This window comes from Plectrocnemia conspersa, unplaced genomic scaffold (genome assembly GCF_051122295.1).
Source record: "Plectrocnemia conspersa isolate PC_06_02 unplaced genomic scaffold, ASM5112229v1 ptg000001l, whole genome shotgun sequence".
In the NCBI taxonomy this organism is placed as follows: domain Eukaryota; kingdom Metazoa; phylum Arthropoda; class Insecta; order Trichoptera; family Polycentropodidae; genus Plectrocnemia; species Plectrocnemia conspersa.
In genome coordinates, this window is record NW_028277165.1 from 20,273,874 (window position 1) to 20,296,941 (window position 23,068).

The following is a 23,068-nucleotide window of genomic DNA, read 5'->3' on the forward strand; positions in this document are numbered from 1 at the left end:
TATTTTGCGTGTCGTTCATGAATTTTGTAGTTGTAAAAGTTGTTCAATATTTTGATGAGGATTTCCGAAATGATGTCCTATTATTTTATGTATCTGTACGTTAGCTTTATTCTTCATTTAGTGTCCACTTTTTCGTACACTTTGCTTTTTAGGTATTATAAAAGGTAAAAGGTCAAGTTGGGTAATGTCAGGTGAAGGAGAAGTTCAAGAGATTGCTGGTCGATACGATAACAACATTGCATCGGCTATCACTTTATGTATTAGATATAGATAGTTTGCTTGTATAATATATATATGATGCAACTAGTTGTCTCGATTCCAGTTCAGAAAAAAATATTATTAGATAGTTACGTTGAATATTAGATAAAGACACGACCAAAGCTAAAATAAAAATATTTTATTATGCGTGAGATAATATATAGGAAAATAAAAATATTTATACTTACATTTACAATTTGTTATATGTATACTAAAAAATAATATTTAAATTAATTAATTTAATGTAAAGTAATTAATTTTATATAATCACAATCAATCCGTTTAATTAAACTTTGCCCTATAAACACACAGATTTATATTGTTGACTAGCTTTCAACAAACTAATGCCTGTCACGTAGCAAAGAGACAAGTAAAATAATTAATTTCACAAGTTTCCAGCGTCGTTAATGCAACCGTCTTGTCACTCGTTGCGTCGAAGCTTTAAAGCTCTCTTGATACCGCTTAATTGTGTTGTGACAGTGATGTTTCGCAAAGCAACACTTGAACTAGCATTTTTCATCCAGCATTAAAACCCATTCATACACATCAACTGCAAATCTGATGTGCAAATGCACTCAGCAGTAAAATTAATCATAATACTGGTAATAACGACCGTGTGTGGTCTCTTGAAGCGTTTCGAATCTGTGTAAAATTTCGCATCACTTTATTAATTCGTTGCAGGGCGATTCATGCAGAATTTAAAGCGTGTCCTGTCAAGTAAAGTCAGTGTAAGTTTCCTGTGAATGACAACACGTCCTGTGAATGGCAAGCGGCGAAATCGAACAGACTTTGATATTGCGAATTGTTAAGTTAATCCCATTATAGGTTGATACACATAATGTGTTCTATTAAATAGGGTGGTCAGAACACATATTATTTACTGTTTTACTGTTTTTTTTTGTGTTTGTTATTTAATAAATATGTGTATATGCGTTTATCTGAAATTATAAATGAAAATCGATGATGAAAATGATATTCGAGCTAATTTCACAAACCTCTTGTTTAATAGTTCTCTTCAATTTTACTAATAATGAATATTAATTTAAAATAAAGGTATTTTTTTATTAAAAACAATGAACAATGAATATATTTTAGTGATAATATTTTATTGATACTGAGAACATTGCAACGCTTCATAAACTCGATCAAATTGTTCGTATGGGGAAATCAAATAAAAAGAATTGTTATCGATGCATTTATGACAGCGTATATCACTCTTTTGTGTATACGTGGGTTATTATGAAAGTAAAAGTGCTTTATAAGTTTGTGATATGGACATATAAAAAATATCGATTCTAAAGCTCAGACGAATTATACGTTACCATATATTATACGTAATGGATGTCTCATAATACGCGACTAACGATATAGGTCGGATTTTATTCGACTATTTAGTAAACTTAATATAAGTTCATAAATAAATTACAGAAATATATATTTTTTCGAAGGAAATGTAAAAATAAATTGTGCTACATGTCTATATAATATATTTTAACGGTCAGTCGTGTTCTGGCTGTTGATACCTTAGTACGTATTTTGTTATATATGTATTGATAGACATCTTGACTCCATATTCCGATATTTAAAAAAATTAGGCCCAAAAAGTTACGATAGCAAAATTGCGTGAAAATATTTTTTTTTATTTGGCAATTATAGCCACTAAAAATATTCGTAAATGTCAAAGATTTTTTAAACAATTTCAAACGGGAAATTAAGACATCAAGAATAGTCCAGGATTCAGAAGACCAGCAAAAATAGACGATGATGCATAAATGAAAGCAAATCCTTCTCAAACTATTCATCAGATGGCCGAGAAACTCAACCAGTTCAATTCATACATAGATTGGGAAGGCTTGGAAACGAATCAAGGAAAGAAAACAAGTCGGTGTGTATCTGATTATCCTAAGAGCTTCTGGATTTTGAAGTCTATCCTTAAAATCGCCTATTCTCAATCATTAAAAACTGGAGATGAAAAATGAGTGTTTTTCATCTCCAGTTTTGCGACAATACGACAACGACAGCAATCGTTGTTAAAGATAGTGGTTATTCAAAAGAAAAATAGCAAAAACTACTTATGTTATTGAAATTTTTAAAATGATCAAGAAGTGAGATAATGTTAAAAAAACATTTTTTCCTTCTATTAAAAAACAATTAAATTATATAAATAAACATGTTTTATATTGGTTATATTACAATTGATTGTTGTAAAATAATATAAATTATAAAAAAATCTAGCAAGAAGATGAAATATAATAAAGAATGATCCGACTTTCCGTCACGAACTTGCCTGCGCAACAAACTGCACAAACTCGTTTCGCACTCTCGTAAGGTGGTAAAATAGTTTGAAATATTTTCACGGCATTTACCATATATAGCTGTGTTATACTATGCATGGTTATATCTTTATTCATATGAATATAATCCGTTGCACAATGGGCAAATAGGCGTGTTAACATTTTCATCGTGTGATGTTTTAATGCGAAATTAAACATTTCTCTAGGCGATTGATCGCAAAAATAAACCTGTCTGCAAACAAACTGGACACCTCGATTATCTTCACGACGGTAACGAGTTAACAGCCTGTTTATCATAACTCGTATGAGACAAATCGTCAATCTTAACACCTTAGCGATGCTTTTTTCTACGCCGGATAATTTGCATACACGAACAATAGGCCTGGGACCCATTTTTTTGAAATAGAATAAAAAAACTGATATACAAATACACTCGCAAATATTATGATAAAAATTAATCAGCTACCAATAAAGTGTCCACTATGTCTGCAATTAATTTAAGCACGTTAAGAGCAATATATCAAGTCGACGGTAACACGAAGACATGATTGTTTCAACAAGATGTAAATTCGAACAAAATAATTTATGAGTCTAATAGAAAAGCCCACATGTCAATTAGACACTCGTAACTCAAAATGATGTATGAATTATAAATGTCAGTTATGTTTTTAGACCGAAAGTAGGTTTAGATGTTAAAATTGCGTCCATAAATTTGTAAAAAAACATTAAATTATATCGAAATTGCTTATTTATTTTTACCAGAGTTTATAAATGTCTAATAAGCATAAACATTTTTATAAAATACCATTTATTTATTTTTAGTATATGAAATTTTTATTTTATGAACAATAAAATACAATATCTGATGTAAAATTCATGACTTTTCATAAAATTAAAAATATTTATATTTAGTTGGGCAATTCGTTCGAATTTACAGATTATTTTAAAAACTCTACAATTGTGTAAATGTAGATTACTTTAAATAAACTTTAGTTATATTTACTGAGTCAATCTATGTTAAAAAATTCAACGCTTTTTATTTATATTATATATTATATTTTTGTAAAAATATATTGATATAAAATATTTTAAGCATGTTATTAAATAAAAAAAAATTACTGTAAATTTTTTTGTATATAGTAGCAAAAAAATTATAATATCATATCTATAGCATTACAATTAAACAACGATAATGTTGTAAAAAACTACCCAATATGTTTTTTATAGCAATGTCTTCAATCGAAAACTGTACTATTTCTATTTTAAATATTCAATATTGTAGTATAGTAGTAAAATTTTATTGGCTTTAAATTTATTTAACATTCATATACTTGTACATTACCAATGATAAATCAACAGAAAGTACATAAAACTAGTATATTCTAAGTGAAAGCTTTCTATATTTATTACCTATTAAAAATATAATTGATTAACTTTATTGATCTAATCCTACATATTTATTAACTTTTATTGTATAATTAGTACTTAAACTTAAAATTCCACTAAACCTTTTTAGCGCTTGAGTAAATATTGATTTATTTTATAAACTCGTACAGAGTTCACAATACATATTATATTATGTTAATTGTTTTTTGATCCATAAAAAATATTTTTATGTTTTGATCAAATTGTATTAAACTCTAAGTTGTACCGATTTTTAATTAAATCCCAAATATAGACGTTAAGAAATAATATTATTGAAAAAATACAGGTTGAAAATTTGCCTCAAAAATATTTTTGGAAATCGTTATTAATGAAACGACAAAGTTTGTCGCTTAGCCGAGCGTCGAAATCCCTTGAAGTAATTAAATTTCTTATGGTAATTTTTTCAATATAATTCGATGCACTTAAATTTAAGCGAATTTTAAAATGATCTAAAGTAATAATATTAAATTTTCGTATTAAATGTGTTCTTTAGAAGAAAAAAAAATTAAATAAGTAAATGGATTCGTTAAGTATTTTTAGCGCTTCTTGCACTTTATTTTGTCATATGTTCATCTGCTAGATCTAGTAGCAAAGCCTTTAATTTTTTTATTTTGCAAAAAATACTACATATCGTCTAACTTATTGTCATTACTAATAATACATATACATATTAAAATGCATGCAATTTAAAATGTCGAAAGCCCGAATCGGGCTATTTTATGGCGTAATGTCGAACCGTCTTCCTAATTCTAACGGCCCACTCACAAGTTGCTAAGGTCACAAATTTTAACAGACCCAATCTATAGGTATATAGCTAATTATTCGAAACATTATTTTGCCGGTCGTCTTGTCTCACACAGAATGCAGATAAGATTTGTATCTTAACGGATCATCGTCATCTCGTGTGGGCGCGCGCATATTCAAAATTCTACGAGCGTTGTGAACGCGGTAGTAAGTCTTAGTATTTTTTTTTCTTCTGAGATTAATCTGAAAAATCTAATGCTAGTGTCTCCGATTTGTGTTTTTACGCGATTATCTTTATGTTACATCGTTCGTGTTGTTGTTTAATGTAACGGCCGAGTGAAGTTCAAACAAGCCGCGATTCTTGGGCGATAACTTTTTTTTTCACTGGATCGTTTTCAACATTTCTGCATAACATGCATATTGATTCGGTTGCATTTTTAGTTAACTCAGGTCAGTTACTAAAATACGTTGATGTGATAAAAAAATATATTACATTTTTCTTACATTGTGTTATAAAAATTAAATTTTAAATTAACTTCCATTATATAAATTCTTTAATAAATATTTAACGTTCCAAAATAGCTTTAAAAATAAAAACCCTGAAATGAAATGAAAATAAGTGATATTGAGTATGAGCAGATTAACCAAACAAACGCAAAATTAGTTGCATTTTGCTACTAATTGAAGTCATTAAAAGATATTTATAAATATTTCACTAAAATTATTAAATAGTGGTAAAAATACACAATCAATTTTAATGAAAAAATATTTTAAATAAACATTATAATGAAAAAATAATTATATATAAATCTTATATAATATAACTTTTTATTCAGCAAGCGCAGCATTCAAAATATTAGCCACTCCTTACTATTGCGATTGTTGATTAAACACCTAATTTTCATTTACAGTTATCAAATGATTGAGAAAAGGCAGTAGCTCTTTTTGTTGAAATGTTTTCTTCGCTCACCTTGTCTCCAAGCCTTCCCAATTTTCTCAATTTGTCTATGCACTGATGAATCAAGATAGTTTAATTTCTAGGCAAGCTGGTAACTACAATAGTTTGAGTAGGATTTGATTTCATTTCTACAGCCAGTTTGAGTAGGATTTAATTCCATTTCTTAATGTTGTAATTTCTCTTTTGAATTTTTTTTAAAACATATTTAACATTGACGAATATCTAGTGAATGACCTACCACTTCGCAAATGGTTTTTTACGTGCAATTAACTGTTTACTTAGTAAATATTCTGCCATCATAAATTTTGGACCATTTTTTTATTATTTTAGGATGAAGACTAGATGTGCACTAATACAAATATAGCAAAATATTATACTTGGGTTTCAACGGCCAAAGCTGAATATTAAAAATAAGTAATTTATTTTGTGATTCCTCAATATAAATTGTTTATAGTGTATAAATATTTTAAGCTTTTTAAGATACTAATAAAGATTTATAAAAAATCACTTAACCATATTTTAGACATGTTTATTAAATGTAAATAAAAAATAAATCATCACCTTATTTGATTATTGAAAAATTAACATTTAATAATATTAAATCATGACATCTATGGTGTGAAAATTATTTTCCACTTATCCAAATTTATATCTAATGTTATGCAAATTTATTATAATATTATCGTTTGAAGTGTTAATATTGTGTTGCTATGTTGTATCGATTATTATTTAAAAATAATATGATTAAATTAATTTATTAAATATATTTGCCAAGTCTAAAGTTATATAAAAATATTTCTGATAATTCGACCAGAAAGGCATAAAACTAGCCATAAACATAACTAATTAATAAAACATATTAAGCTATGAGCATAGTTCACTTATCGCTGTATAATTATTACTATGCTTTATATTATATTATCAATCCTTCCTTCATAACACTGGTCTTATCTTGTAATTGAAGTACGAAATATCTCTTTTGGAATGTCGTCCAATTTGGTTCAATGCAGTTAAGTCTCAGATTCTTATCAAGTTTTTATTTTATTATACTTATCAGGACGAAAGTTCGTCATTTCAGAACTATTACATTACACATGCGAGAATTTTTTTTCAATAACACTTGCAAGGTCAGGGTCAGACAACCATCTATTGGGCAATTTGTCCTTTAGCCTCATGTCATTCAAGCCGACAATGCCTAGTTGCAATGCGTACCAATGCAATTAAGTATTGAGATGAGATGACGAGATAGGGAACGATTGCAAGACGTACGAGAATGCAACAATCGACTTTAATTTACATGTGTATTTATTTTCATACCTCCCACCAATATTTTAGGAGACGCATTGAACGTTAATATAATTTCTATATTGGAAATAAATAATAATAATGCATAAGACAGCAAGCTTGAAAGCTTGAATATAATTTATGTTATTATAACATATATCATTTAAGCTATAAAGCATTCAATTTAATGACCATATTTCCAAGATCCATAAATAATTTCGTTTTATATTTATTTATTGTTCTATTATACATATAACACAATAATATAATGAAATTCATTTTATAAGTCCTGTGTGTTATAAATAATCAAAACCAGTTAACGCATAACTAATTGCTAAATGGTTTTTATGGCTTAATTTTTATATAATAAATTTTAATAACGCACATAGCATAAATTCGTTATGCACATATGCGTTGGAAGCATATTATATGCCACATATGCGTTCCAAAAGTATATTTTACTATTAAACTTTATTGATTAAAAAATACTTATTTTATCAATTTAAGGTACTGGTAAAAATTATCATTTTATTAATAAGAAGGCGATATATTGGATTCATATATTTCTATTCATCAATGACGTTTGGTGCATGCACTTCTGATGTTGCAGTTTTAAACTCGCACATACTTAATTACGGAGAAGCAATCATTATGTTCATTTTAAAAGTGACACAACTTGACCTCCAATAAAGCACCCACCGAGGGTGTGATAAGATGGCCTACATTTAAAATGTGACGTTACATTATTTACTCATGAAGTCTCTATAAACCACGATTCTAGGCGGTCGATCGTGATTATTTTTAATTGAATTTCCAAAGCTTGGCCGTCACTGGACGACATCGTCGGTATTGTAGCATTTCGAAATGACAACGGAACCTTTAAATCAACGGAACCTTTTATATTTTATCCAACGTACGCATGTGGGCGTTCACTAATGAACCTTCATATCGTTTCGTTTACATGGTGTTAACATGTTTTTTCGTATTCCGACATAAATTAGCATAGAAAAATGTACACTTTGCTATTAATATTAACTCGAGATTATAATCTGGCGTAAGTCGATAGCCGTATTTGCTAATTCGAAATTCTACGGCTGGTGTATAAATCACGAACGTAAATTATAACTGCTGAACCTCATTTGATTGGAAAACCGTTATTGCTGTGGAAAAGGGCGCTAACCTGTAAAAAATACAAATCAATTACAATGTCAAATACGCAACCCACAACATTAAATATACAATTTATGATATATATATAGGGTATATCAATAAATATTTTATGAAAAAATTGTAAAATTATGTTAAATAAAAATAAGGATTTAATAAGCCGTGGACTTTCTCTATGACTGGTATAAAATTTTCTATCTCTCTCAAATTAACACGAATAATGTATAATTTTAAATCAGTTTAAAGTATTTTATTATGTTAATATATTCTGACAATAAAACCTACATAAACAGCATCTAAATGAGTCGGAAATGGGAATAATAAAAATGAAACTTTCTACTTCTTTAAAGTTTAAAACAATTAATGCTATAATATTTTAAAAATAAAAATAAATAGTAAAAATATCCTTATTTATTATTAACATTAAAATATATGTGTATGAACATGTATTTATTATTCAAACTGTATTTTTCGGCTTTATAACTTATAATTAATAAAATAGATAATTACTAATTTACAGATTTTGATTTCTTTCTGGTATCTCACTAATTACTTGTAGACGTTTAATGCTTTGGACTAATACCTATCATGTTTCAGGGGACGATTTAAAAATAAATATTTTTTAGCTTATTGTATCTATAAAAATATTGATAAGATCAATACTATTTTATTAATATATTAATGTATCTCTAAACACGTTATAACAATACAATTATTGATTCTTTCAGGTGTTGGCAGCCGTCGTACTCCCGAGGTGTGGCGCCCAAGATTATAACAACTCGTATAGCCTACGCCGCTCCGTTCGAAGCCTGCCACCCAGCCCTAACAATATCTGGTAAGTTATAATACATAATCGCTTGTTTTATGTCGTTTATCTAAGAAAATGGATATACTATGACGTAATTATCTTTTTAGGGACGCGAAGGATAGCGAATCTCAGCGCAGTCGGGGGTGGCAGAGGGCGCGGGAGATGCAAGCCATCGTACGGAGGGAGAGCGACAATGGCGGCTCTGTCGACTGCTGTCCCTCTGTTCTTGAGATGGTAGAGCCAACTGGCGGGAAGAACCATCAGGACATGTTCGTCGAACTCTACAGAGACGGGGAACATCGTCAGAGGTGATTTTTCTTTCCTTAAATACAATATTTTTTCATTTAGATCTTTGATATCTATTTATTTCGAAAATCTTTTTTAAATAAGAATTGAGGTTTTATATACAGCCTTTACCTAAATGTCTTGTATTTTTATCCAGGAAAATATAAATAAAAAAAGCGATCAAATTATATTACATAATTTATTTAACTCATGTTCTTAATATTTCATAGGTTTTTCTTAATTTCAATTCCTTTTTGCTATGAGCGTGGGTAAAATTCATTACATTCTCGGCGTAACGTTTTACTAATTGGAGAACTTTTTAAAATAGCTAAGGAACTGAACTGTGTCGACAGTTGCTCAATATTCGGCAAATTTTAGAGTGCCATAGAGAGTCGCGATCGCGTCCCTTATTCTGTACCGTCGTGGCCAGGACGTCAGTGTTTGAGAACGCTTCTCTTGTACAAACCATCTAGCTTTTCAAAGCTTACCGAACACAAGGATATTATCGATGATATTTGTGAGAAGCTGAAAAGTATTATGTGGGATGGTTTTCGTATATATAATATTTGGTGAGCACTATTTTTAATTTTAAATATTTAGTGGTATACCTATTATTTATATAATAGCCATATTGACGCTTTAGAGAAAATTTTTAAGTCATAATAGTCAGATTTGTAATAACATAAAAATATAGGGAATATTTTATACGCAGTTTGAGATTTTCAGTGTTAAGCAACCATACGATAAATAATCAAAAACCATTCCACCCCTGCAATGTAATTCCACTCCTGATTTTTCGCTAAAAATGGCAAGTTGGAATTGTATGGTCACATGGAACGTTAATGAAAATATAATATTTTCCAAAATAAATTCGAGTATATTATGAGGTTTATGAATTATTGCACATTTTATGCAACTAACGCACATTATTTCTAATTCTGCTGCCGCCATATAACACAGATTATAAAGCTTTCACATCCGTGTTAGATCTAATATAGAAAAGTAATAATCATAAAAACCGGTTATTTACATTTCAATTTAAACATAATAATCTTAAATTATATATATACTAAGAATCATATATATATATATATATATATATATATATATATATATATATATATATATATATATATATATATATATATATATATATATAAACTAAGAATCAGTTTACAGTTTTATTTGTTAGCCCAAATAACTTTTGTCCAATCTCCAAGTGTGCAGTTTTAGTGATACTGTAACTCATTCTAGTCTACCTTTTTTTTAAGACATGTCCAATTAATTTTTTTTTAACTGCTTTAAAGTAATTTTTTATTGGTTGATATTTTAAGGCAGTACTCATTCATATTCTTTTGGTTTTTCGTCTGAGCTTTATTTATTATAATCACTGAACCGTTTTAAGACCTTGTTTCAAAAATGATTTTGTAAAATGTTAAAATAAAATATTGAAAAAAATCCTAAAATGAAACAATTTGTATACATGAGAAATATACGTAGTCGTTTTTGTCTCTTAATATACTCGAGTGACTAGTGCCGCTCTAAAATGCATGGGTCTTTATACGCCTTAATTTTGTTTCGAAATGCGAGATAAAAATACTTTTGCGCCTTCAAAAAACTTTTGTCAATATAATGTTTATCGGCTGTGTCTACTATGACCGAAATTGCAGAATTCGTTTGGAGAACAAAACAAAATGTTGGAAATGCACACCCTTTATTATCATTTAAGGTTTATTACGAAAATCGGTTTTTGTTACGTCTTTGTATTTATTTATAATTTCAAGATGCAATCAGTTAAAAAATTGCAGTTAATTTATTTTTTAAATAATATTTTACAAACAATTAATTTATGTTTTACAATAATTACTTAAATGAAATATTATCGGTAAAAACAGAGAAAAAATGACGAATATATTCGAATACTTCATCCATTTTTTATTCAACATTCGAATAGTTGAGAACCCTAGTATTGAATTCAACCATGAGATGATTTGACAATCAATGCAGAATAGGCAGATATGAACCATCTATTTTATTTAAATATTTCTTGGTATTCTTATTAATGTTGAACATATTTTCTCTTCATATATTTTTAATATTGTTGAGGCTAAGGTCAAAGTCGCAATCGCAGTGGAAGAATCTATATTATTTATGTTTCGTTTTCAGGTTTTACGAACTGTCGTGTCGTAAAGATGTCGAGAACAAGCCCTGTCGATTCGTCCAACGCGAGCTGTACAACCAGTCGAGATGTGTCCAGAAGTTTTCGTACACTTACGCCTTGGTCAGGGACGTCGGCGGAGAGCACCAGCGACACCAGAGGCATTTCCCCGCCCTCCAGAACGGTGGATGGACATTAGACTATATTCAAATTCGCAGCGGATGTGCTTGCGAACTGCGACCTAAGGGACACCATAGGCGACACCGGCCGACGCAGAGGCGGCGCCCCCATGACAGGGACACTTGACATCAGGAGACGCCGAGCGACTGAGGCGATGCTCCCAGCGGCTGGTATTGGCTCCGAGACGACGATCCAACACCCGGTGAAGTTCTCGAGTGACGATCGATCACTTACGATCGAAATGATGATGCTTTGTCTTAAGTTATTATGACCTGTGCGAAACCAGAGTTATGTTCGGTTATCATATAAATTCTGGAGATTTTCAAGAATTGGGGCGTTTATTTTAGATCAATCATTTATCTATTTAATTGTCGAGTTGACTTATAATACTCTTAATTATTGGATCATGCATTTGATATACGAATTACTTGATTACAACGTCATAAAAGACACCTGCTCTCTTTCCAACACCCAACGTGCGCAGAGTTTTGTTCATTAATGACAACAAATACTCTTTTTGCTTTAACTATTTCCCCCTCTTTTTGCTTTAACTTCATAAATTAGCGATACATATCAACAATAAGATCTTATTTTGCACTAGAGAAACGGATCACATCATGCCCATTTCATTGTGAGCACAATATTGATTTAAACTTTTGTGAGCAACCGAGAAAAAAGCCTGTTTCTTTATTTTCCAAAAATTCTATTCAAATACTAAATATTAATAATTAAAATCGGGAAAAAATAATAATTGAAACTTTCTTAACATTTAGTTTTTACAATGCATGTTTCTTTTCACTACCACTATAAAACTAATTATATTTTAATAATATTACAGCTATCGATAAAAATATTATCTTATTCTCAATAATATAGAAACAAAATACTTATATATTTCATATCATAAAGGGTTTACGAAATAAATCAATCTCGATTGAAATAATATTGTGTTTAAATTTGAACGATTATTTATCACTGCAAATAATGTTCAAATTTATCACTAATCTGAAAATAAGCGCCCTAATTGTATAAATACAACAGAAAATTAAAAAAAGAATATCCAATATTTTTTCTGAAGCATATGTTATTGTAAAATACTTTGGAGGTATTTTCTCATAAATTATTTATTCTCAATTTACAAATAATTAATGCATATGGAATGAAAAATGTATATACATTATATTTTATAGTATTACTACTATATTTAGGTTATGAAGTTTTTAAACTTATTACTAGTCAATGTTGTTTACCATCCGCCATTGAAGTTTGTTTTGCATTACACATATTTATATACACGTATGTATAAAACATAACTTTGAGCACATAATTAACATGTCAATAATATATTTTTTTAAAACACATTGTAACAGTAAATATTATCCCACATAGTCCTAGAGATTCAATAAATGTATGACACTATATTATTTATTATAATATATATTACATATACTTCTATGCTTAGCCAAAGTATTATAATCAATTTAAATAATTTTAAAATGTATGATGTACGTGTACATATAATAATTAAAATTGTATACATATATACTATTCTGAATATTAATAAGTGTATATACTAAATACTCATGTTACTTAAATATTTGCAACTGTCGAAGATTCCAAATGTATGTATTATAATTAATGTGTGTATGTAACGTCTTTAATTATACTAAGTTAAAATTAATTGAACAAGTCAATCTTTCAAAAAATATTTTACTAGGCAAGTGTGTAATATTTTCATAGTTATAATAAAGAAAAAATATGTAAACAGAACGTTGATTCATGAAATAATCACATTCCACATTCAGTTATAGTAAAATAAGCAGTTTGAAAATTGTCTGTTCTAAAAGTTTTTAAAATGATATTGCGTCAAAATAAGATCTGATTTATATTATATTATATGTTAGAAAATTATATGATTTTAAGGACCATGACAAATCGAAATAAAATTAAAATATAGTTATTACTTTAAATTTGAAATGCATTATATTGGCTTTTAACATTACAATTTTATATAACGTGTAGAGTTGTAACGCAAGAAAAAGTAAAAACCATAACAACTATGATAAATTTAATGTGCCATTATTTTTTATGATTTAAATAATATTTTAGTTTTTAGCCATACATATTTGTATTTTTATAATAGTAATAACATAACAAGCTGTATATTTTATATTAGTTTTAAATATAAAAACGCTGCTGAAATAATTTTAACTGTGTAAACATTATTTTAATTAACATATTTAAAGATTACCTCAATGATAAGGTATATTATAATATTGTTTAGTTTATATTCATTGTCCAGTATTGTAAATCATTGCAAATTTATATTCGAAAAGAGCAACTTTTGAAAAACACAAAAAGTACATTTTTTTCTAATAAATTAAATTCGATCAAATAATTCGCTATTGTTTTTTAAATTATTTCGGAATAACATATATGATAATCCAATAATTCATATTATAAAATAAACGTATGTTACTTAATGTAAATTAAAATAATATCACATTTTTGGAACACATTATGTATGTATTATATTATAACTAAACCCTTGATATTATTATATTGTATCCATCATTATCAAATATATCGAATAATATATTATATATACATGTAAAATATGTATTTCAATAAAATATGTTGCACGCAAATATATATTTGATTAATTTCACTTAAAATAGTATTTAAAATAATAATATTGTGAGGGTTCCAACCAGCAGCAGCGCTAACTATAAAGTAATTCAAACGGCTATTTCAAATACTATGAAAAGGAAATACTAGCTCGCCTCAACAAAAAGCCTTACGATAGAAGAGATAACAGTGTTGAACAATTGCGTAATAATTAAATATTTCACGGACCACATCGAGTTAATCACTCGTAAGCACTCAATAAAAACACTTTTTGTGTATACAATTATGCGCAAAATCCACTTTAGCCTTCTACCCCTTTTATTGACGACCTTGAAAGTAGACACCTTGCAAGTCAAGAAAGCGCTAATATATTTCGTTTGTGGGAAGAAAAAGCGATACAATTAGCCCAGCAACATCAATTGTGATTTGACAGAGCTGTTTGTCTCCAATCAAGAATATAAAAGATGTGACACTTTGTTACGGCGTAATGTAACAGCATTTTATTATCTCAGATAAAAGTTTCCGCATGTAAGTAAGGCTAAATTTATTAATTTATAATTATTAATATAGATGTCACCGATTCCCAGACTTTCAGTCTGATGTTTAATACTTACTTGTATGAATTCATTATATCTGATTCATTTACTCAGTTGGTACAGATTTACCCCGTTGTAACGCATTAAGCTTACGCCTGTCAGATTACAGCGGAAGATTTAATAAAAATAAATATGTACATATCTTTGTATTTTTTTTAATAATAGTTAATATATCTAGTAAACTTAAGCAAAAACAAAGTTTTCATTGTCATTTTCAAAATCAGTACGTTAAAATCATCAAGAATTTGTGTACTTCTTTTCTGAAGCAAACAAATCGTTGAAATTTGTAATCTAGTGCTATTTTAAAAAAATATTTTCTTTTTTGTTACTATTTGCAATATATTTTATACTAAAAAATAGTTAACATTTTTATTATTATAAACATAATTTTATAGATACATAATACAATTTTAAATATTTTTTTAAATGTATAAAATTTAATTAATAATTTTATTTAGATTAAAAGGGGTAAAAATTTTTTACACTGGCAACCCAAAACTTCCATTTGACAGTTGACATTTAAGGTTGTCTGCGCTAAACAAAAATAAGTGATTTATGTTTTTTTACGGACGAAAACATTATTTTTACGTATAATTATAACCTAATTAATAACTATGTATAGCGTGCGACCAGTCAATAAAAAATTTACCTCTCGTCTAATTGATTTTAAACAATTTCTTGCTGATAATAAATGTCAAGAACTGTTTGGCAACGTTCCGTATTATGAGAGAACCGATGAACCAAATATAGAATTAATGAATACGTTAAAAGCTGACTTTCGTGAAGGTGAACTTACTGAAGATTATTTTATTTCATTAGCGGAATTTTGCAAGTAAGTCCTCTATATATATTAAACATATTATGATAAAAGATATATTTATAACGTTAGACCAGTTTAAGATTACTCCTGGTAGAAAACGTCAAATATATGAAACTAGAATAAAACATTTTCTAGTTTTATAACTATGTATTATATTGGTTGTATAAATATTTAAGTTTAAAAGCTGATAAAATTGTCCGAAAACTGGTACAGTGTGTTATTATAGTGCTGTTTTGCTACACCATTATAGACAGCGGTTGATATTTAGAGGTTCGTTAACTTTATGTTTGAGGCAATCATGCATTGTATTGTTTGCATATGTTACTATTTAACAGTACTCATATAATACAAAAAAATTAATAAACCATAAGTTAAAAGAACAAAATACGTAATTGTATTTGGAATTTAAAATTTAAGCTATTTGTCATTTAGATATTTAGAATTTAAGCTATTTGTCATTAGTGCTCTTCAACCTTTTTACATCCGCGGCCCTGCGAAAATGAAAAAATGTTTCGCGGACTGGCGTCAACTGGCAAATATTATTTATTTAACCACTTTACACGCGGTCCCGCACGGGTGTGGGAATTTAGAAATGTCCATTACACGCGGTGTCGCACCCGTGCGGGAATATGAAAATCGGATTTAAACGCGGTCCCACATATAAACGTGATTGTATTTGTCGTTATACTCGGCTTCTGAGTATATGCAGGAATCCCGGCATTTCATTACAAGTCAAAAATGGGTCTTTTTTTTAGCTTTGGAAGTCATAAATTAGACAAATACAAGGCGGTGTGTTATTCACATTTTTTCCCCTTGAAGTATTTCTCAAGTGCAGTAGATCCATTGTTCATTATTGGGTTTATTCCATTTTTTATTATTGTTTGCGATTATTTATAAATGGTGGAGAAACAGGATATCACATCCTGTTGAAAATAAAAACAATAAACTGGAAAACGGTTGAGAAATATATATCGTCAGTTTGTTTAGTATTGTATTATATATAATGTATAGTTCGTTCCAATATACACATATAAATTATTTGAAGTTTCATTAACTTTTTTTTGAATGTATAAGGATTTAAAAAAATATTTATAATACTTATTGGTTTTATTGAAAATATTATTCATTATTACGAGAATATTTTTGATCGGGTACTGCAACGTATAATTTTACATCGGTGCTAGCAAAAAATCTTTCTAGCAAATTTACCATGGTTTAATAATAATGAGAATAATAATAATAATTATAATAATAACGTTCTTAATTCTAAGTTTTTTTTGAGAAGTCACAAAAGATTTGAAAATTCAAGCCTGTTTTTAATTTTTTTTTATTGTAAATGTAATTTTTTGGATATTTAATTTTTAAAAATATATTTTGCAAAAAATAACCTCGATTTGGATAAGCAGTTTTAATTATTCTTTGTAAGTATCGGATGGTTGCCCTAAGCAAGAGCCATCTTTAACCAGCTTTCACTTAAGGAGTACATTTTAGAAGTAAGGTTAAACCCTAACACATTTGCCTATCTCCTATTCATCTAAGCTTCTTTGAAAAACCAATATAAAAGATTTGACACTCGGTCATATCACCAATTAGTAGTAACCAAGGAAGACTACGGTACCTACTCTCAATCAGGAATCACTGGTAATCACTTGACTACCACAGCAAAGATTCAGATACGAATCATTCATCACCAATCTAATCATTGACGACCCCAATGAAGACTTTCGAAGCGGCGATCACTCGTCTAACTCTCAATACTTGCCAATTCAACTCCACAGGCTCGATACAGATTTTTGGGAAATTATATATTTTGTACAATAAACTTATGAGTTATTCTGACGTCTAACTGGCTGCAAAAGTCACACCATTCATGTACCAATTCCGAAAGTGTCAAGGAGGACCCGAGAAAACTGGGAAGAAATAGAATGTGGAAGATCGAAACGAGAGACAAGTGGAGGTAAAGGAGTCTTGACTGATCAACAGTTGTAATGCTGAAAGAAAATCTTAAATTGACATATTTAATTTAAATCCTTTTATGATTCCGATAGTTGAAAGTAACGAAGAAGATATTATACACATCGGGCAACTCCAGATCAACGATGCTAAATCGTATAGTTGAAAAATTAAAACTAAAATAATAAATTTGTGGCTCAAAACTGTAATTAGTTATACAAAATGTTTTGGAAAGAGCCTAATATTTTTGGCATTAAATTTTTGTCATTTAGAATTTATAATTGATTTAACTTTTATTTCAGTCCTGGACAACTATTTAGTAATGGCGATATTCCAACAGCGTCAACAAATGCTATAAATACTGGTAGTAGCTCACATTTCACTGAAAGATTTTTTTATAAACCAATCCCCATAACGGAAGATGCATTAAGACTAAATATGGTTGCAAAACTTAAACAAAGAATTATAGATGATCCCAATTATGATTATAAGTTTTATGTTAAAAACAGAACTACAGGTGTGAATATAAAAACCGATGTGAGTATGATATATGAATATAAAACATTTTGTATGCATATTATGAAGTTTTGTATTTAGTTTAAGTTTCCGGATAATCCTCCTGATTTGGTTCCTGGCGAAGAATTGCTGATTAAAATTAGAATGTTTCAACCATTTTGTCATTTGAGAATGGTAAGTACATATTATATATAATATATTAAACTTTCTAAAAATTGCTTATGTATGTTATTTTATTTTTTTACAGAAGCAATATAGATTACCCAGACTACCGCAAAAACCAAAACATGCATTTGATATGTTGGTACTTGGCTCTAATACTCTTGATATGTTGAAAGATAAGATTTCCTGCGTCAATGATATGGCAACAAACGATGCAAGTGATAATCCAGAATTAAATAGTGTTACATTTGCAAAGGTTAGTAACTATTGACTTTTTTTAACTTTTGGCTACTCATATCTCAGCGCCATTTACTTCTAATTATGTATAGAAATGTATAAGGTGTTTTAATACAAGAAATACTTCCATTGGTAGTGACAGTAGCGTAGCTAGGGTATGTGCCGCCCAGGGTGATCCTTAAAATTCGCCCACCCCATATATTTTTTGCAGGGTCATAAAATCAGCATTTCCTAATATAATAAATTGATTATTATTAATCTCTTGTTATTCGTGGATGTATATATGTTTAAGTGCATTCAGGGTTAAGAACCACACTGGACGATCCCATCGCGAATATGCCGCCCCCAAGCAAGTGCCGCCCGGGGCGGCCTGCCTCCTCCGTCTCACCATAGCTACGCCACTGGGTAGTGACGTTCGAACAAGGATGGAGATTTTGTATGCATATCGACAAAGTTTGCGATAGGAGGATGCTCGGCTTTGTTATGCGGAGCGCGTGTCATTTAATAATTTATTTGCGATTCACGTACTGTACGATACACTAGTTCGTAGCGTCCTTAAATATGTCTTTATTGTCTAGAAATTTCGAGAAGCGAAGTAAACCTTGTTATTTCAGATATCTCTGCAAGAAAGACAGTACGGGTCGTATCAGTATTTATATACTAATGCTAGTTTGCTAGAAGCGTCGGGATACAATTAATTGCATTATTGGCATTACACCTACTCAATGAAGCACTTTTTGAATTTGTTAAGGGGCTGTGTCGACAATCCGTCAATGCTCAGCGACTTTCCGCTGTGAGCTTTAAAGTGTACTAGAGAGTCGCGATTGCGTCCCTTATTCTTGCCCATCGCGACCAATACGTCAAGGCTTGAGAATGCTTATAGTGCATAATAATTGTTTTTTATTTATTTAAACATATTTATTGGTGTAATTCTTATTTGTTTAATAGTCATCATAACGCAATGGGGAAGCCAGTCAAGCCATGATGGTCAGATTTGTAATAAAAAAAATATATAGATATATACACTACCGCTTAAAAGTTTAATACCAAAAGCTGCAAGGATGCTCATAGTCATGAATTATTTTAACTATTAAAAATATTGTTACCCAATTAAAGAATAGACTATTTTCTGTATTTTCCATAATAAAATTATGGCATATATATTTTTTAGACTCGGCCTTTTTTCTCCTACACAGAGGGTCGTAAAAGGAACAAGAGTGACTAATTTGGTTCAGCTGTTAAATATGCGATGGCAAGCATTTAATAACTCTCAATTTTTTTCTATTCACGTTTATTTATATGCATTCGAAACTAAACAAATTTTTGTTCCTTTTTTTTGTTTAGCTTCGTCTTATTGAACTTATTACTATGAAAAATAATTTTATTGGAAAAAAAGAGCTGCAATTGTCACTCTTCACCAAGACAACAGAACTAGGAGATATATTACCTAAAAATTAAATATTTCTAAGATGACAGTGAAAAAGAGTGGTGTTGAAAAAATATCAGTGTCAACCTTTCATCGTCGATTCAGGATTAGCGAAACTTGGAGGACGCATTGTTGCCCAAAAGCATTTGTTACGAGAAAATGAAAAGAAGAAGTACGACTGGGCTGTAAAGGCATCGAAATTACACACTTGAAGATAGGTACAACGTTTAATGGTCTGACGAATCAAAATTTGAATTGTTTAGATCAAATTGGAGAGTATTTGTTTGAGGAACAATCAGCGAAAAAATGAGTTCTAACTGTATTGTTTGTTAACTGCAACTATACATTAACAAAACCTTTCTAAAATCTACCATCTCAAATAAAACAATTCTATACCCGGTATAAAACATCTTTATACAAAAGCACAAACTATTTCAGTGCATTTCCAAAAATCAGGAAATGATGAAGAATTGAGAATTAGGTTAAAAATACGCTTTGGACTCTGAAGCGTAAAGTTTAGAGAAACAATGTGACAGATTTCGCAACTATATTATATTCTACATTAATATTAGCTTTGTGTTAATATAATGAAGATATACCATATCAAAGAAAAAATATTTCAACACTATTATGTAATTTCCTTTAGTTCATTAAAAAAATGTATATTTCAGTTTTTAGCTGGTTTTATTTTGAACCTTACCAAAAAACTTTGTATTTTTGTCATGAATTCTAAAAGTGCAGCTAAAATTTCGAATGTCTAAATAACTTGAAACTATATTTACGTCGGTTATAATTGCCTTGGGATCTTATAATAATGTTTATCTAAGATCCCAGTTTTTGTCTAAACTCTACATACAGTATCCGACTTTATGACATTTTTCAGAGTATATTAATAATTAAAATATTAATGTTTCATTATATTTTTTCAAGGATATAACGCAATCTGGATTTTTCTTTATCGAAGATACATTCTACAACGATATGAGGAATTCTAGAAACATTGATTACAGCAAATGCATTAAAAAGTGGGCGCTATACAAAGAAGGCATCGGTCCATTCCAAACCCAGAGTATTGACAAAATTACTTTTTCCCAGTTGAAAGTACATTTGGGTTACCCTCAAGTATGTTATATCTTGTTTTATTTTACTCTGATACATGTTAATTGATTATTTTTGTTATATTTTTAGGTATATCAACATCATGGTGGTTGTGAGCATATGTTTATATTCACAGATGTCAGCATACTACAGCCAGCTGATATATGTTACTCATCGTACTATCCATATTGTACTGCTGTTCCGATAGTTCAAGGACAATATTGTAACATTTGCGGGCATAATATCAGTAAATGGATAGTGACTAATTGTGACCGTGTACCCTTCGATCCATTGTCTATGTGTGATGATTGTTTTAATTCTTTTAATTTCATAAATGGCAAAAAAGTGGGAAATTTTAAAGCCTATCCATACCATGAAGCTAACTTTTAAAACTAGATATAGCCTTAATCTAAAACAAATCTGATGTACAACAATACCTGATTTTAAATACAATAATATTATCATAGTATTAATTTATTAAAAACTGAGCAGAACTTTATTATTTCACGAGCTTAATGTGTACTTTGATTTTTTCGTTTATAGAAAATTAATGTTAATTATAATAGTAATCTCAAAAAACTTTGTTCCTAATAGTTTGTACTCTTTATACTTTTTTTAAAAAAAGGTAAATGGTTAATAAAGAGTATTTTTCCATACCTACATGACCTTTATTTTCATTACCCTTATTTTATTCTCATAAAACAGTGTGATATTTCACTTGTATTGAATTTTGATTAAAATACTAAAAAATATTGTTCAATAAATAATTATATTTTTTTATTAATAAATATAATTTATTTGTGTTTTAGTTTTTAACATGTTTTCATTCGAGCCCATATATTTATATGTCTGAAAATAAGATTAACTTTACTTTACTTTTATAATTTAAATAAAACCAAAATAGAAGAGACTAACCTGTGAAATAATGTGATCAAATATAGTGCTCTAATTAGTTGCTTTTATCGATCTGGTTTTGATATAATTTTTCTTGTACCAAATCTACATTTGAAGTAATGAACTACTTTAAAATTATGTTTTTTAAAAAAGTTTTTAATGCAGCAAAAGAAAACGAGTATCTACAAAGGTGCTCATTTGCTTTACGTTAAGTAAATAAATCGTAAAAATGGACATTGAAACAGAGCTCACAAGTGTGCAGTGTTTCAAAATTCTTCCGTATTCTTCAATTCCATCTATTTGTGACCTTGCGTCTTTAATTGGTAATGTGGGTTGCCATTGTTAAAATATGACATTTTTGAAATGCCATCAATTGACCTTATACACATTAAACTAGGTTCGTAACGCATCATAATAACGTAATGAAATAGTTGGAATGAGGAAAAACAGTTAATAAAAATATGAAACATCACATGAGTAATAACGTAATCTCTGTTTTTCATATTTATTAATTTTAAATGAGGGAGCTAATTAAAACTATTCATTTAAATAGGAAATATGTAGAAAAAAATTATTTCTTAATTTATGATGAATAAATACTTATTTAACGCTAAAATTATAATATTTTTCAAATACATGCGAAGACAATGTTAGTGAAATACATATACACAATTCAAGGGTAGTTTATATAAATTATAATTATTTATTTATAATAAAAGCTGTAAATTAAAAAAATAAGTTTGATTTTTACATATGTATATGGCGATATTTTATGCTAACCAAATTTATATAAACCAATCATTTATTCATAGACAGCCTAAAGTTAACCTAATTGATAAGATTTTTGAAATGATTGATTTAATATTTCTTTTGTTTTTTTCATTTATATATATATTATATTATGTTGTGATGCAAATTGATTCGTGTCAAACTTTTATTTGGGTCACAAAAACTTATCACCGAACAAGTTCATGTGCCTTCACACTCTTGAATCTTCTTGTTCGGTTTTCAACGTCGAGGAGACAGACAGCCGCTTCGTTGACATGCCCTTGCTGCTTCGCTTGATGGACTGTTCCTGTTTTTTGTATTGCCTCGCATAGTCTCTATACCAAGACCACGGTGGATATCAGCATTTATAATGTAACAGGGCGTCATCTTTGCATGTAAGTACATTATT

The 23,068-nt window shown here is 29.0% G+C and overlaps 2 protein-coding genes across 4 annotated transcripts in view; both read left to right on the forward strand.

Moving 5' to 3' along the window:
- LOC148239146 (uncharacterized) overlaps positions 1-14,071 on the forward strand; it is a 112,663-nt gene extending 98,592 nt beyond the window's left edge. For both annotated transcript variants that reach the window (XM_088185843.1, XM_088185849.1), the window contains 3 exons: positions 8,859-8,965; positions 9,046-9,246; positions 11,390-14,071. In XM_088185843.1, the coding sequence (XP_088041969.1) occupies positions 8,859-8,965; positions 9,046-9,246; positions 11,390-11,687 (606 nt within the window). In that variant the 3' untranslated portion in view covers positions 11,688-14,071. The remainder of the gene's footprint in view (positions 1-8,858; positions 8,966-9,045; positions 9,247-11,389) is intronic.
- A 1,194-nt stretch (positions 14,072-15,265) lies between these two features.
- On the forward strand, positions 15,266-21,655 carry Pbp49 (proximal sequence element A Pbp49). Of its 2 annotated transcripts, XM_088190532.1 has the most exons (6): positions 15,266-15,617; positions 17,861-18,095; positions 18,156-18,248; positions 18,322-18,492; positions 20,830-21,021; positions 21,088-21,655. In XM_088190532.1, the coding sequence occupies exons 1-6, from the start codon at positions 15,400-15,402 to the stop codon at positions 21,385-21,387; spliced, it is 1,209 nt and encodes a 402-aa protein (XP_088046658.1). In that variant the 5' UTR covers positions 15,266-15,399; the 3' UTR covers positions 21,388-21,655. The 2 variants fall into 2 exon arrangements, with proteins under 2 accessions (XP_088046658.1, XP_088046666.1); XM_088190540.1 differs by lacking the exon at positions 15,266-15,617 and having other exon boundaries at positions 17,968-18,095; positions 18,144-18,248.
- Positions 21,656-23,068: the final 1,413 nt, after the last annotated feature.

Bases quoted from the DNA above. Each gene is read 5' to 3' on its own strand.
- Pbp49 (XM_088190532.1), top strand. From the start codon at position 15,400: ATGTATAGCGTGCGACCAGTCAATAAAAAATTTACCTCTCGTCTAATT. The intron at 18,249-18,321 runs GTAAGTACATAT...ATTTTTTTACAG, and splicing joins CATTTTGTCATTTGAGAATG to AAGCAATATAGATTACCCAG. The intron at 21,022-21,087 runs GTATGTTATATC...TTATATTTTTAG, and splicing joins TACATTTGGGTTACCCTCAA to GTATATCAACATCATGGTGG.